The 17,341-nt window shown below is 49.5% G+C and overlaps 1 protein-coding gene across 1 annotated transcript in view; it reads right to left on the minus strand.

Annotated features, from left to right (window-relative positions):
- FCHSD2 (FCH and double SH3 domains 2) overlaps nt 1–17,341 on the minus strand; it is a gene marked incomplete in the record, with an annotated part of 145,413 nt that overhangs the window by 127,293 nt on the left and 779 nt on the right. Inside the window, 1 exon segment of the mRNA XM_021384110.1 lies at nt 14,837–14,934. Within this exon segment, the coding sequence (XP_021239785.1) occupies nt 14,837–14,934 (98 nt within the window).

Consider the following 17,341-nt stretch of genomic DNA (forward strand, 5'->3'; position numbering starts at 1 on the left):
CCCAGTTCCAGTTTCAAGCACGCTTCCAGGCTAACAGTCACCATGAAGATGCTCTAATCCGCACCGCCTATGACCAATGACTCTTAAACCATGAAATACCTTTAACTCGTGCCTGAACAACGCTCCCCCAGCAAAAACGCCAGACAACATTCACCAGCAAGAAACGTGCTCACCATAAATCACATCCCCGTACACTCTGGGATTAGGATGAGTTGCCGTTAGCAACAGAGGCAAAAAAAAAAAAAAAAAAAAAATCAATTCTGTCACTATATATAGAGAACTGCGCTAGCCTCAGACACGGGAGCGTTGTCAGCAAATTGTATCAGCAGCCCGGCGTGGTGAGAGAAACGCCGCACCCACGCACCGCTACGGAACAGAGCTTCCCTCTTACACACAGCTCTGATGGGGAACAAAGAGCCAGAAAGATGCTGAGGAGAGCCAAGATTTCATTCACCTTCTTCCGAGCAAAGGCGTGGGATAGTGATCAAAACCACCACGAGTCTTTATACCCTTATCTGACAATGAATGGGAATGCTGGATTTCTAGCTTAAGCGTATTTAAAATGATTGCTGATCATTTTTTTGCTGTAAACGGGAGGCTAAGCAAACAGAAGGGAGACAACTGAGCCAAATGCAAAGGTACTTTCCTTACGGTTTATCATAGAATCCTAGAATGGCCTGGGTTGAACAGGACCTCAAAGATCATCTGGTTTCAACCCCCTGCTGAGTGCAGGGTCGCCAACCACCAGCCCAGGCTGCCCAGAGCCACGTCCAGCCTGGCCTGGAATGCCTGCAGGGACGGGGCATCCACAACCTCCTTGGGCAACCTGTTCCAGTGCCTCACCACCCTCCGAGTGAAAAGCTTCCTCCTAATATCCAACCTAAACCTCCCCTGTCTCAGTTTAAAACCATTCCCCCTTGTCCTATTGCTATCCACCCTCTCAAACAATTGTTCCCCTCCTGTTTATATGCTCCCTTCAAGTATTGGAAGGCCACAACGAGGTCTCCCCGGAGCCTTCTCTTCTCCAAACTAAACAAGCCCAGTTCCCTCATCCTTTCCTCATAGGAGAGGTGCTCCAGCCTCTCATCACCTCAGTGGCCTCCTCTGAACTCGTTCCAAGAGCTCTGTGTCTTCCTTGTGCTGGGGGCCCCAGGCCTGGACACAGTACTCCAGATGGGGCCTCACAAGAGCCCAGTAGAGGGGAACCACCACCTCCCTGTCCCTGCTGCCCACTCCTCTTTCAATGCAGCCCAGAACACAGTTGGCCTTCGGGGCTGCCAGCGCACACTGCTGCCTCATGTCCAGCTTCTCGGCCACCAGGACCCCCAAGTCCCTCTCCACAGGGCTGCTTTCAAGTACTTCTTCCCCCAGGTTGTATCAATACCTGGGATTGCCCTGGCCCAAGTGCAGCACCCTGCACTGGTCCTTGTTGAACCTCATTAGGTTCTCGTGGGCCCACTTCTCCAGCCTGTCCAAGTCCCTCTGCATGGCTTCCCTTCCTTCCAATGGGATCGACTGCACCGCTCAGCTTGGTGTCATCTGCAAACTTGCTGAGGGTGCACTCGATTCCATCGTCTATGTCATTGATAATGAGATTGAAGAGCACCGGTCCCAGGACTGAGCCTTGGGGGACACCACTCGTGACCGGCCTCCACCTTGACCCAGAACCATTGATCACAACCCTATCCAGAACAGACTCACCGTACTGAAGATGTTTGCCATTTTTGGTCTGTTTAGGAAAACACTGGCACACTCTAATCCGGAGAGGCTACCAGGAGAGCTTCAAAAACAGGGCTATGACAAGGTGCTTTGATCCCCATTGGCTTCACAGCTCTGTGAAGAAGCCAGGACGCATCTCATCACTCAAGCAGCCTCCTTCATCCCTGAGCTGCAAAATGTTGTTGCCTTCCCCAAAACAACATCACGCCTTGTACCTTCCTCATCTGTCACATCTCAGGAATCTCGGCGCTGCCCCCCAGCTTTATTACAAATCGTTCCTTCCTGCCTTTATTTTTAACACAGGCACTTCATCTGTAAACGATGCACTTTACAAGGTCGCATTTTCTGTACCGCTGATCCAAGCCAAACGCTGCACTTTACTGCAAACAAGCACCAAGAATCACCGTTCCGCTTTTTGCCTCGTAAAGCAACACTGCACTGTCTCTTGCCAGCACACGGCTCGTATCCCAGATGCGTTTTTGCTTTACTTTGGTACAGGACAGCACAGAAAAAAACACCTGTCCTTGGCACAAAGCGTGGCTGCTGTAAGCGAGCAATGTCAAGGTCCCTCAGCTCCCTGCAGCTCAGCGGTGTTCTTCATCTCCAGGCTGGTGGGATGTGGAAGAAGCAACAGGAGAGCCACCGAAACAGAGTGATTGAACTTGGTGTCATTGCTCCAATAAAGAGAAAAGGCAGCTACGTTTCTGTAGGCAGAGCACCTGCTGGGCAGAAGGAAAGAGAAGGCCCTGGGGTTTCCTCACTAATGGCACCAGGACTGGCACTGCCCATCTTCCAGCAGTTTCCCTTCCAAGCTCAGCTCACCTCCACTCCTGGAATGGTGGACACCTCTTTTTTCTTCCCATTCAACCTGGGAAGGTTCTGCAAATAGCACCAGTCCTGTCCAGTGCTGCTTTGACCGCTCCCTACCCAGGGGAAGAAGGAGCAGAGTCTCACCCCATCTTTTTTCCAAAAAGCAGAACCATAGATCTGCTGCCAACCATCCTCTTGGTAAAGAGGTTTCAAAGAGCAGGGGAAGCGCTTTCTTCTCGCCACCAGTGTTTCCTTGCTGACTACCTGCAGCAGCATCAGCTGCCACAAACCCCTGAGAAAAGGAGGCCTGGCAGAGGACAACCTTCCCACAGGGCAAACACAGCTTAGGTTCTTAATTTTTATTAGAACTGTAGTGGAAATGCACTTATGAACACGGTACTTTCTGGGTACAGGACAGGGAGGGGTACCGTATAGTTCTGCAATTTTTCCTGAATGAAAAGCTGCTAGCACGGGTCATCTCTGCACTGGCAGTGCCCCAGCATCACTAAGTGAAGATAAGGCAAACACACTCCAAACATCCAGCTGGCTGTGCCAACAGAGCAAGGGCCAGCCCTTGTCCAGCCACAACACACTGAACCAGCCAGCTGATCTGAGGAAGGAAAAAAAAGAAATGTGAGCAGGTGAGCTTCTACAGCAGGCAGGTCTGTTGCATGGCATCACAGAAGGGTCTGGGTTGGAAGGGATCTCATGGCACAGCCAGCTCCAGCCCCCTGCAGCGGGGTCAGGCTGCACAGGGGAGAGCACAGAAGTGTTTGGATGAAACATCTCCTGGGCTGAAAAGACCTGGTCAGGATCACGGCAAGTTTTAGTAACTGAACTGCAGGTGAAGAGCACAGCATTAATCAGCAACTCGAGAACAAAGAACTCTTGCTAAGTCAAGTCAACTTTTCAAGGGAGATGAAAGCTCAACGGGCTCCACAAGCTGAAGGCAGGCTGCTTTAAAGTGCCCCAGCTCCAGAACAAAGAGCACATTCAGCAGTCACATCCCTCTGGCACAGCAGAGCTCTACAGCAACACCGAGCCCGTGGCTGCAGGACGCACTACACAACTGGTGGGAGCCCAGGAAACTGGGACAACAACTGGGAACATCACCACCACCACTGGTTTCAAGTGCACGGCACACACCTCCCCCCTCCTCGCACTCACAAACAGGAAGACACCAACCTCAGCCCAGATGGGAAGCATGCACCTAAGAGCAAACTTGAGAATGAGTTTTATCAGACTTCAGAGACACCTCAGAATGAGCTCAAATGCTTCATGCAGATTGACGTGCTATTGCTTTGCACCGTAAAATGCCCACGAGTTGCTACAGAAATGATAGAAATTGGATTTAATTCATTAGAGAGAGGTCACTTGCGTCCCAAGGATGGGCAGGCAGTGGTGGACCAACTTGAGCCAGCATCAAACTCCTGAGTGTTTATGAATGAGGGATGCATAATAACAAAAGCTATGCTCACCTCCCCAGCTGGGACACGTGAGCTTCAAACGTGTAAAGAAACTAGAACATAGGCCCACCCTAAGTGATTCGTTCAAAGCAACCATCAAAATCTGCTTCCCCATACGTTAATACAAATGCAGTAATCAGGTTTAAAAAAAAAAAAAAAAAGAAACAAAATATATCTCAACGTCCCATACGTCATTTCAGCTCCCTGTAACTTTGAGAGATGACAAGTTTTCAGGCAAGCGCTCCTCTGGAAGCCTGCACACAGGCCACCACCTCAGACCAAGCCTTCCCTGCCCTCCCCACAGCCAGCACAGGGAAAACACTCAGCTGCCCCAAGGGCATTTCCCACATCTATCACTACACTACAGACAGAGCCCGTGAGCCCGAAGAGCCAGCACCTCCCACATCACTGCCCTTCTGAGTTCTTGGCTATTTTTGTGCATTTCAAATGTAAGTGAAGAAGCACAGAGGAGTTAGGCTTATTCCAAGTGCTTGGAGAAGCTGTAGGAATTACTTCCCCTTCCTCTCTTTTCTACTAGTGGGAAGAAAATGAGGAATACGGGGAGCCACTGCAACTCCCACTTAACAGAGCCAAAGAAATCCTGACACAAAACACTTCAGTACCTAAAAGATATGAATGAATGGAAATCGGAGCACCTCTTTAAGAGCAAAGAAAAGATGAGATTGCCCACACATCTAGAAAGGAAATGAAACCATGAGCCTCGAATCATTTTGACACTGTTGTCATCTCTGCAAAAGCCTGTCTGCAAATGCAAGCATGCTGCTGGCTTCCTGACCACTGAGCTCAACGAGGTGCTCCTGCCTCCCTGCTTCCTTGCTCTGCACCACGGCCGTACAACTCCTGCACCACCTCCGTCCTGCTCTGTATCAATACACAGAGTGCAAAGCCAGCAAGCCCTGCTCCACAGTGTGCTGCCTGGACGTAATTCCAGATACAAACTTTTGCATTAAGTTGACACGTGTCATCTCAACAGCTTTCAATGGGAGAATGCAGCGGGGCTGGTGGCAATCACCAGATTACTTTGTAAAAAGCACAGAATCATTAAGGTTGGAAAAGGCCTCTGTGATCACCTTGCCCGACCGCCCACCCATTGCCAACACTGCCCACAGATCACATCTCTCAGTGCCACATCTCCACTGTTCCTGACCACCTGCAGGGACAGCAACCCCTGCACTCCTCCAGCTCAGTACCAGGGAGGGAAAATACAGCAGCTCCTGCACATACTCGAACTGTAAAGCAGCCCCATAGGTGAGCATAGAGCAGCTCCATCTCAAAAGGGACGCGCCTGCTCCATGCCAGTTCATTTCCACAAGGAGAAGATAGCACTGAGAAGAGCTCTGCCAAGAGAACAAGCAGCAGCAAAGAATGGTGTGACAGCGAGCAAAGCTCCTGCTGGTCAGGCACACCAAGGGAGAGGCCTCGGAGGAATTTCTGTTTTTAAAGAGCATCCACGTATACAGGTATTGCCAGCACGGTAAACTACGTTAAGCTTATCACCTTGCACAAAAGGAACTTATTGAAAAAAGAATAAAAAACAGAGGTCTGAGCCTCTCCAGTTGTTCCTTCACTCCTGCTGTTTGGATGGAACTGAATACTGAAGGTAATTTCAGTCCAAGGAAAAAAAAAAAAAAATGGTGTTTCAGGCTTGGCTCCCCCTGCTCTGCAAACATACAGGGACTGCTGCAGGTCCTGCACTGAACACCTGAGCACTTCACCTGCCCACTGCCACACAACTACGTGGACTAACAGCATTAAGGACAGCAAAAGACTGAGAAGATAAGGAGGAAAATGAGAAGTAGGGCCTGTTTCTAGCGAGGTGTTCGTAGGCAGCTCTATTTACCTGCCTGCTTATTTAGCCAACCAAGATCACACAGAGCTAATGAGAAACAAGCACACAAAAGCAACATGAAAGCAAACTCCTTGAACAGCAAACACATTCCAGTAACACCTAAGGCCACCGCCATCTATGCCCTTTTTCACTAGAGGCAACACAGCTGAAAGCAAGCCAAGTACCCAGAGCTGAGGCAGGTTAAAAGCAGGAAGGGCAGGCAGCAATAGCAGGAGAAACAGCAACTGGAAGCTCTGACTCTGATGCTGCTGCCTGACAGCGCTCCTCTGCCTCCATAGATCGTTCTCGGCTCTTTCTCTCCCCTGTCTCTGCCTGTTTTTAGGGGAGGGAAAAAAAGGCAGATTGATTTTTAGATCAAACATAGACAGAAAGTCAGCAGCCTGCCACGTGGTAATGTTTCAGGTTAGGAAGCCATGGTTACTTCAAGGGAAGAAGACTGTTCAAGAGCCACAGAGATGTGGCACTGAGGGCCCTGGTGAGTGGGCACGGAGGGGATCCTGGAGGGCTTTGCCAACCTTCATGATCCCGTGGTTCTATTTTACTGTGCTGGTGAAAACCTGAAAAATGTTTGGGCCCTCATTTCTGTCTCTCCATCTCAGAATTAAAACCAAAGTACTTTCTCCTTTCACTCCCTTACATAATAGTTCTAAACAGCATCTCAAATTCCCAGCTATCTCAGATATTGCCAAGAATGCCTCACCAGGGATGCAAATTCATTTACTCTAATACTCAAACACCTGTAAAAGCATTTTTCATCTCAGATCGTCTCGGAGTATCATACCCTCAAGAAAAGTTTTTTGGCTTGTTTGGTTTTTCTTTTTCTTGACCCTCCCTCCAAATATGTGACTACTTAGAGGAGCTCAAAATGCTGTTACAAGGAGCATCTCCAAACATTAAGAACTTTCAAATGACCAACTCTAATATCACCCCAGGTGAGAAGCCCACCAGGGGCTCAAGCTGAAAAAGCTGGTAAAAGCATAAAAATCACTTCAGGTGGAGCAGCAGCTATCATACTCTTTGAGTCATGCATGCTTCTAAGAACAGAGGCATCTTTTTGCCTGTAACACGGTCTGCAGCAGGGTCTGTGGACAAACCTCTGCTTTCTTATTAACTCAAGGCACTGCCATGCTCAGAATGCACCAGGGGGGAATTTCAGGGCAGTGGTCGTGGCACTGAGCTTGCTGGAGTCCAAGAAGCATCTGGACAACACTCTCAGACATACGGTCTGATTTGTGGGAGGTCCTGCACGGAGATCCTTATGGATCCCTTCCAACTCAGGGTGATTCAGCTTTACAAAAAACTGACCTTGCTCCGAGCCAGCACGGTAAGGCCAAAACTGCTCCAGAAGAGCCAGCTCTGGTGGTGCCAGCCCATCTCCTGCTCTTCTCCACAGCCTGCCAGCAGAGGCAAGGGAAGAGAACCTGGGCCCAAAAATCAGGTAGCACAATGGATCGTGAACCAGATCAACACAGCAGCAGCTTCCCCGGCAGCTGCACATCTCCACCTCCACCTGTGGACGTCTAAAGTAAGTCCAAGAAGAAAGACACTGCTTGCACAGAGGGGAGGGGAAGAGAGAAAATGTTTACAGCCCCGTGAGCTAGATGAAAAGGATGGAGAGTCCTCTATCAACAACCTCAACAGCCCGAGCCACAGCAGGCACTGTTTACAGAGCCTTTGTGTAGGTTATGCTGGAGAGGCTGAAAGCAGCGTCTGCAAAAAATGCTGAAAGCGCTATTGGCAGAGGATGCAAAACCTGCAAAATAAACCTTTTCCCACCAAACAAGATGAAACAAATACAACAAAACACCATAGAAAATTAAGCCAGGCTACGCGGATTGTGTCTGGAATGATAAGAATGCTTTTCCTCTTCCCAGCGTAGCTTTATCGTGACGCTGGCAGGACGTCCTGGCTACCTCCAATTCCCCCTGCACGGGGCTTCAGAAGTAAGAGCTGGGATTAAAAGTACTTAGATGCTCAAAAGAAAGCTCCCCTTACAGGATTGACCCCAGGATTTGGTCCAGCAGAGCTGCTTGTTCCTTTAATGTTGCCTGTGCTGTATATTCATAGGATCACAGAACGGTTGGAGTTGGAAGGGACCCTTAAAGGCCGCCTGGTCCCACTCTCTGCAGTGAACACCCACAGCTCCATCAGTGCCCAGAGCCCCAGACCTTGTGTGCCTGCAGGGACTGGGAACCACCACCACCTCTCTGGGCAACCTCTGCCTCACCGCCCTTACCGTAAACAACTCCTTCCTTATACCCAGTCTAAATCTCCCCTCTTTTTGTTGGAAACCATTTCCCCTTGCCCTATCATGCTAAAGAGTCTACGAGACGTGCTTAGCTTGGTTGATCGCTGGTTACACGCCGCACCACAGAACTGGCAAGGCAGTTGGGCAGAGCTACTTGGTGTTACAAGGGCTGCAGTGCTAGAGCTCCGCCGAGTAACGCCGCGGGGAAAACGACAGCCAGCTTCGGGAAGGAGCACGCTGGGATAAAAACCCAGGAGGAGGAAGGAACATCACCACAGCTTTCTGCTAGCTAAAGAATTCAGAAGGCAGCGTTTAATCAGGACTGACACTGCAACACTCCACGAAGAACGCACGCGCTGCACCGCGCACCAGGAGCCTCTCTGATGGGCTGCCAAGGCAAACGCACCCCCAAGGCGCGGAGCTCACCGGCTAAGGCAAGCTGGGACTCTCCTGAAAGCCAAACTTAGAAGCCAGAAAGTGGGGGGGGGAAAAAAAATATATATATATATATTCGTTTTCTTTCTGATGGACGTTAAGAAATGAGCTGCTGCTTTTTGAGACCGCTACTTTTGTTCCAAAAAAACAATCACCCAAAATAAACCTCCATCAGCTAACCGAGCGCTGTAAAGCCGCTCAGAAATACTGGAACAGGAGATCTACTATATTTTATATGCCAGGGATTAAAAAAATAAAAAGAGGAGTGTGGTCCATTTCTCAATTTCACTGTGCCAAGACAGCCACAGTGTAATGATTCAAGCCTATGTTTATACTGAAACCTTTATTTTTTATTTTTTTTTTTTAACTGAGAACTTGGACTTCCACACCCAGTAGGCAACATTTTTTAAGTGCATTCCAAGCTTCCCTCAAACAGCTCCAGTCAAAACATCACCAGGTTTTAATTCCGTCAAGAATGCGAGCATCTCATTAAAGGACTGCCTAATTATAGGTAACGTGCCCAGACCGCAGATTCTGCGGCATCGTTATACAGAACAGCATTCAGAAGTAACACTACCAACTTTTGAGAAAAGTTCTGCAATTTCTGCAGCGTGTTCCAGCAAAGCGGCAGAGAATTATGCTGCCTGTCTTCAAGTAATTAAGAGCTTGGATGGAGAGGGGAATTAAACCTCACAGCTCTCCAGCAGTCGCTGGTGGGGAGAAAGAGCGACCCAAGAGGAAAGAAATGCTCTCAACTCTCAAGAAAATGGCAAGATTTAAAGGGGAAAAAAGAAGCTCGTAGGTTAAGTAGACTCGTGCAAGGAAAGCCTTCTCAAGCCTTGAGTCAAACCCGGAGTAACACAATATTGTCCACACAGCTTTCCTGATTTTTCCCACTTTGGAAGGCTGCAGAATTCAGAACCTGCAGAGGGAAACGCTGCTCCTGGTTAAACAGGGCCACGAACACCAGGAGCATCACGGCTGCGGAACGGAGCAAACGACTTTGGGAGAGAAAGGAAAGGTGATGAATTTCTGAGCAGCGTAAAGGAAAAAAAAAGATGATGCCCTTAAGGAAAAGCCCTCCCAGCTCCTTCAGAGAGGAAGCTCTGACCAGGAATTAGGAAAGCCTTGATGAGATACCCCCTAGCCAGAGGCAAACCACTCCAGAGCCCAAGACAGGCTTCAAAAACATCCGAGGGAGCTGCATTCCCTGCAGCCGGGACCCGGAAGAACAGGAAGAGAAGTAAATCCTCACTCTGCCTCGGGACAGGAAAAGCAAAGCTCTCTCATAACTTTCCAGAACCTCTTACGGGATCCTAATATATATTAATGTCCATACACATGCATAAATACATATTCTTCTCTGTTCTCATTTCCAGTCACTTAGCATTTTGCAGCACCACCCCTGCCCTGATGAGGCTTCTCCCTAGCGCAGGGCAGCAAGCGAGCTGGGTTGTAGCTGCCGTGTTAGATTTGCTGTATTTAAAACTGGAACCATTATCAGCTTCTACTTGAGTACACTGACTCCCAGCCAGCATTGCCATAAACCTGACCACCAACCTAGCACCAGCATCAGCTCACTCGGGCTTGTCGTGGCTGTGGCAGGCACAGGACAGACATTGAAGCACTCTGTCCTTGCACTGAGCGTGCAAGCGTGAATCCCTGGTCACCTCCTTCACCCCTGCACACTCACACTCAGCAGGTCTGGGCTGTACTGCTCAACATCACGTACTAAAGCAGCTTGGAAATAGAGGGAATCCATTCAAATAGAGAGCTCAGAACTGGATAAAGAAAGGAAGAGGGAAGAGATGAAGCATCCAGGGAGAAAATAAAAAAATTAGTTGGGAAATTGGAAAGGGAAGCAATCTTCCACGGGCAAATGTGTGGAGGAGAGGAGGAAGGCAAAACATACTGCTCAAAGACAAGGGAGCAGGAGGAAGGCAAATGGGAGGAGAAGAATGGAAAGGAGGGGGTGAGAGGAGAATGTGGCTTTACCTTAAAAAGGGGAATGAATTTCTGGGGCACACGACACTGAGACAGCTGACAGACTGAAGAAGAAGCAGCTGATAATTATCTTTAATTAAAGTACGAGAAAGTAACGAGGGAGAACATACAACGACAGAAGAGTGAGAACAACAGGAGGTGGTATTTGTGCCTGCATTTCTGGAACACCTTTAGGTTCCGAGTCTGTGATTTTGGCAACTCCTTCTGCACCAAGAATTCAGTTGGAAGTGACAAAGAAGTACATTTGGGATCTGAGCAATGAAGGGCCACGCTGCTGCTCCATCTCAGCCAGAAGGCACGCAGTCTTTACACCTACTTTCAACACAACTGTACAGTCAGCTGACTCAAAGCGCTGAAGCACCACAGGATCAACACATCCAGACAGCAGAAAGTTTGCTGAGACTCAAAGCACGTGGCCCTTCCAGCTACGTGATTTGTGCAGCTGCAGCCCTGCCTTCTGCTGGAGCCTCAGCCAGCAGCAGCAGGGCACGGGCTCATCTCCAACAGATCAATGGGGAGAAGAGCTGGGAAAGGGGGTGAGTGTCCTCACCCACCCGGCTTCCCCAGCACAGGAATCCACAGCACGAAGAGCTGGCAAGCAGAGCTGGCCCTGCAGAGGCCATTCAGACATCAGCGTGGATTAAAACTGCAACGTAACCTCTGGCAAAGCATGAAAGGAAAGAAATGATTTAAAAGGGGGAAAAAAAAAAAAGCATTTTATGACTACAATTGCAAAACCTGTAAAGGCACACGAAGTTCTTTGGAAAAGCAGGCCCTGAGATAACACCCAAGGTAAAGCTGCTATCAGCTAACCCGTTCAGAGACTCCACAGCACAGACTACAGAAATATCAACTGGAATCCCAGTGTGGATCAGGTGGAGTTCCTCACAGTTTTGCAGACACACAAGAGGTGTGCCTACATCCTGGCAAACTAAGGGCAATTTCACACCACTGCACATGACCTCCTTCCTACCACCAATCAAACAACGCGATGTTTAAAGCTAGAATAAAACATTTGAGAAGGGCCAGCACCTCTGGTCCAGATTCAGCCATTCCTAACCCAGTTGGCCATCGGGAACGAGATAAACTTGCTGCCTAGACACAGGCAGGTGTGGACACAGCAAAGCACATGCAGCCAGGGAGAAGCTTTGAGGGATGTCTGGATCACAGCAACAAAGCACAGAGCCTTTTTCCCCCAGAAAGGCAAACCCTTCTCCATTGTGGTTGCTGAAAGAACCTTTTTCCAGCAACACCAGCATGGATCAGGCTGGACGTGGCTCTGTGCAGCCTGGGCTGGTGGCTGGTGACCCTGCACTCAGCAGGGGTGTTAAAACTCGATGATCTTTGAGGTCCTTTTCAACCCAGGCCATTCTAGGATTCTGTGATCCTCCACATGAAAGGATGTGGTGGCTTCAGCGAGCTGCAGAAGATGCCAAGCCTAGAATTGAGCCAACGATCCTGCACAGGTCCCCAGTCACTTGTTCCACTAATTCCCCCGTCACCAAGTACGAAGAAACGTAACGCAAAGAGCCAAACTGAGATTACAAACACAGAAAGATATCGTTAAACCTACTCGCTAATACGCTTCAAACACACGTTTTCCATTATAGCCTTGTCAGGTCATAAAAAGATACTCCAGCTTTGCTGCTGCTAAGCTGTCACAGAACAGGGAAAGCGCAGCGCAGTTGGTAAGACTGCAATAGATATTACCATTTTTATGCAGATCACAATTTTACGTTGTGTTAGAAGTTGTCTAACTCGCAGCAAAGCTTTCAGCCCAACTACCTGCACGTAGCGCTGTCAAGTTCCAAGGATGCTCCCCGTAAGCAGAACGCTTTGCCTTTCTTCTCGGCCCCTATGACCTGAAGCTACATCCTTGGCATGCTAAACATCCCATTATCACTGAAAAAAAGAGACATATTTAAGATGTAATTAAGCACGGCGGTTTTGCGTATGTACAGCCCTCAAGGAGATGAGCTATCTGCAGAGGGGGTGGAGAAAAGCTAGTTACACCTGTTTGCCTCAGCCCCGGCTGAGAAGAATCCCATTGGGAATAAACAGCACCAGCCTTCATCCTCTCCAAATGACATAGTTTAAACCTTCCGACTACAAACACTGAACACAGCGCTCAGTTTTGGAAAAAATATCAAAGCTACTGGAATGAAAAGTATGTTTATGATCTGGTTTACTGCCAGAAGTCATCTGCCTCTACTACAGCAGACAATGGATGCATTTGAGTAGAACTCGTAAGAGAACTTTCTGATCTTCTCCTCGCATCCCTTCTGCGTTACAGACGTCTGAAGTTTTATACAAAACTGGACTGAAATGATATTAAGAATGCAATTAAGAGCATTAAAGCCCAGACAAATGCTTTGGCTTATAAACACTGCGTACGCGACTTGACTGCTGGCACGTATACGCTAACATACACAGACATCCCCTGTAATAAGTTTAACATTTTAAAATATGAATTCTCAGTTGTGAACTCGCAAACCACGCGTGCAAAGTTTCTCGTTGCTACTGCAGCAGTTGAGCAGAACTCAGAGCAGCTGAGCACATGGAATGAGGCTGTGCTCTCACTGTGCTTCACAGCTCCAGCAGGGCTGCAAAGGAGCCCAGCTCTCCCGTATCTTGGTGAACACGCAGCCCTCAGTTACGATTTAATACTTGTGGATTACAGCAGGGCGCTTTCCATCAGAACAATTCACCCCTCAGGAGACGAGAGCATCGTGCTGCATGTGGTTCTGGTGGGCACGGCACCAGAACCGTGCACCCTGAGCGCAGCTACAAGCACGCAGGATGAGGATTTCAAAGCTGACTCCCAGTTTCTCACCCACGTGGCACGGCAGCACCAACACCCGCTCCTCCTTCACACCTGCGTGCAAAGAAGAGCCCCCGTCCCACAAACCAGCATTTGTCAGCAAGCATTTCTAAGCCTGAATTCTCCTGCCCCCTCCATCCCCGTTATCTGGTATCTGAACAAGTCACGGAGGCCATGGAGCTGTCATATCCCATCACATCGCCCCGCGTTTAAAGAATGGTTAATATGCAAATCCACGCCATGATTCTGCAAACACAGACTGATTGTAACGAGAACGCTGAACAGACCGCGTCTATTTACTGACCATCTTAACGAATTGAATATAATAATCCCATCTCTTAATCCATAACATCAACATTTACAAATTCAATTGACGCTAAAAATGAAGTTACGTTAGAAATGAAGTATTCTGAGCCAGCGTTTCCACGTGTTTCTGCTGCTCTTGTACCCGCAGGCTGACAGTGCTCAGGACTTCACTCCGCAGGAGCGCAGACTGAAGGAATTACACTGCTGAGAAACAGGGAACGCCAACCCAACTCACACGTGGAGCAACAGCACCTGGCCCACGTGTCCTAATGAATGCTCTGTCCAGGGGGAAGCCTTCCTTCCAGCAGCCCAGCGCTCACGGCTCGGCATTAGCCGGTACAGCAGTGCATTTCCACAGATGAATATGGAGAAAAAAGAAAGAATCATCTGATTTAAATAACGAATGGCTGAAATGCACGCAGCCAAAAAGAGGAGGAAAAGCAGCAGCCCCGCTGCCCGATGCTTTATGGAAGAACCACTCTAGAAATTGGTGCTCTCCAAACGGAGCGATCCATCCTGCGTAGAACGCCAGGCACCCGCTGCCACCTCTTTTGCTAAGAGCAGACCTTTAATTAAAGAGCAGCAATCCCGTTCGTTAAAAAGAATAATAGCTGGAAAAAGAAAAAAAAAAAGCGACACAGAATCGACGGCACGTAGGTTTTCCCTACTGACCTTAACCTGTTTCAAGAGTTTTAAATTGTAAATGCAAATGTTTTCTTGTTTCTGGTAAAAAAACCAAACAAGAATCCCCAAACCAATCTATTTAAAAGTGCTGTTCAAAGCTCGTCCTAGCGAGCTGTAAATCATCAGTGGTTTTAAAATATCTGTAATAATTTTAACAGCCTCTTACAAGCAGTAAATCAAAGTCTCCATCCATTATACAGAGAAACACTGCTGAAAAGCCCAATGCTTTTGGTATGTTTTTTTGGGACTTCTTTTTTTTTTTTTTTAACACTTCCCCCATTGAAGAGAAGAAAAAAGCGTTTGCATTGTGTTAGCTCCAGTTATAATTTCCAGCTGTGTCAGAACTTTAACAGCCTAAAAGCAGGAAATCCAAAGAGGAAATTCCATCGTCAGTTCCTGAAGTTTTGTAACTCAAACGTTCTTCCAAAAACTGGATCCTAAAGGAATTTGGGTAACGTTCTCTGTAACCTTACCTGATATCTTCAAGTAGCTCACATTCTGCCTGATGCTTGGCCTGCAGCTTTGTCATCTGCTCCACCTGGATGTTTTTCAGCTCTTGTGTGACTTTCACCTACAAAGAACAACACGGACCGCATACATTTTTTTGTAAAGTCTAAGCCAAATCTCGACAAGAAAAACATAATTCCTTCCCCTCGTTGATTTTGAAATTGCACATTTCAGTGGAAAGTCAGAACACAGAACTAAGAATGCAGTTTTACCCTAAGCAACGTTAATAGAAGCTGATTTCAACGCCTTCGCAGGCTGACACCACACACAGCGAGACGCCCAAACTCATGCCCACCAAGCATTAATGACGGTGCCATCTCATTCCAAAAGGCAGAAGGATGGCTTGTGTGCAACAGAGGACTTTCACCTAGGCAAAAAGCTTGGAACAAATGGGTCAAGATGGAAAAAGACCGGCAGCGTGTATGCAATTAGCACTTAAGCTGTCCCACGATTGCTGTCACTTTAAGACAGCGAAAGCACCAAGTTGTTCCTCAGCTGGGCACCAAAAGGGCCCTCTCTGAAAGGCTTCAGGAGGTTGGGTTCAGTGTTGGTGTGATTGCCCTCCGAGCCCTGTGGTCGTACAGCTCAATTTCAATCCACTGGGAACCTCCCTGGCAACCGGCACCGTGGCACAGGGAGCAGGGATGCACAACCTTGGGGTGGAGGGGGATGTGTAGAGGTGTTTGTTCTGTCTTTATAGGGCCCCCTGACCTTCCTGGGACCACGGGGAATCTGTTGGGACTGAAAAGTGACCACCAGATCAACGAAGACATCACGCACTCGTGAGGACAGAACGCCCAACCCAACGGGCACAGAGAGAAAGAAGACCCAGATCTCCCTTCACCAGCCAAGAGGAGGGGAAAAAAAGAAACCCCCACCTCACCAACTAGCACAAGCCTCCTCAATGCTAACATTGACACTGCCCCAGCAACAAGAACCCTTTTATCACATTACGCTGACAAGTTTTGCACATTAGCACCCACATGACACAACAGCAACAACAAAAAAGGACATCCCATGTACGTCCCTGGCTTTAAGCAGAAAAAGGGGCTATTTTTAACGTGAACGTCAACATTTTTCATCCGTATACGAAAGAAACCGACCCAAAATAAATAAACCTACACGAGATGGCCCACGTAATGGAAATAATCTCAAGTGCAGCAACGTCGGCGAAGAACGCCATGCACGCCGTTATCGATCGGAAGCCAAACGCAAACTGAAACGGCAGTAAGGTCTGCTCTGCTTTAGTGAAACGGGAGGTGGAGAGGCAGGAAGGAGCCAGGGCGAGGGCTATGGCAGGAGGCTTCAGCCCGCGCCCCCTCGCAGCCGCCAGGGGCACAGCCCTGCAGTCCCACCTCCGCACCCATCCATCTCCGCATCACGTAGGAGACCTCCGACATCCACGGCGAGCAGCGGCAGCCTGACTGCATGCACCTCGGCAGACAGCAACGCAAAGGGCACGCACGGATCTCAGAGATCTCCGCCGCCCCTAGGAACCAGCAGCTCCCAGCTCCGCAGCCAGCTGGGGGGGGCTCCGGCTCCCCCTCCCCAGAGCAAAGCCCCAGCCTGCAGCCTTCCAAATACCGAAGAAACCCATCCCCGCACGCCAGCGCAGGGCTCGAGACTTCGCTACAGCTCAGATCTGCCATACAGCAACCTGCCTGCACCAGGAGCAGCCTTTTCCCAAACCCACGGCCCCAGTGCAGTCAGCCCAGCACCGCCAGCACCCACCACCCCCCAGCACCCGGTGCAGAGCTCTGCACCCAGCCCTTCCCCGTGCCTTTCTGCCTGCAGACCCCACCCCTGAATCCCCCCGGCCCCAATTTACTGTTGCTTCTCCCCCCACCCCCCAGCTGTTCTCTTCTCTGCATCTCCCAGCCCAACCCCAAGCTCCCAAAAGCCCCCACACAGCCCTCCCTATGTTCCCAGACCCCTATGCACAGCCCCCTCCCATTGCGCACCAAGGCCCGGTCAGTGCTACTGTCCCCCCCGCCACCTGCCTATGAGCCTCAATCCCAATACAGCCAAAAATCCCAGTCAATCCCAGTCACCCCTCCACACACGCTGTCTATGAGCTATCCAAACACACCCCTAAATACCAGTCAATCTCAGCATGCCCCCCGCCCAAACACACCACCAGATCCTAACCAGCCCCACTGCACCCCAGACCTGCTCAGGATCCCCCACACCTGCAATCCACACACAGCCCCAGATCCCTGTCAACTTCACCGCCCCCAGATGCGCCCAAGAACCCACTCCCCACCTCCAACACCCAAAGACAGCCCTAAATCCCAGTCAGCACAAGTACCCCCACTCTGTGATCGCCCCGCAACCGAACACAGCCCCAAACTGCACTCAGCCCCACCGCCCCCCCCCAACCTGCCCTGAATGCCCTTCAAACAGAGCCCCACATCCCAGGTGCTCCCAGTACCCCCCATGCAAACACTGCCTCAAATCCCAGTCAGAACCCC

The sequence above is a fragment of the Numida meleagris genome, chromosome 1 (assembly GCF_002078875.1).
Source record: "Numida meleagris isolate 19003 breed g44 Domestic line chromosome 1, NumMel1.0, whole genome shotgun sequence".
Classification (NCBI taxonomy): Eukaryota; Metazoa; Chordata; class Aves; order Galliformes; family Numididae; genus Numida; species Numida meleagris.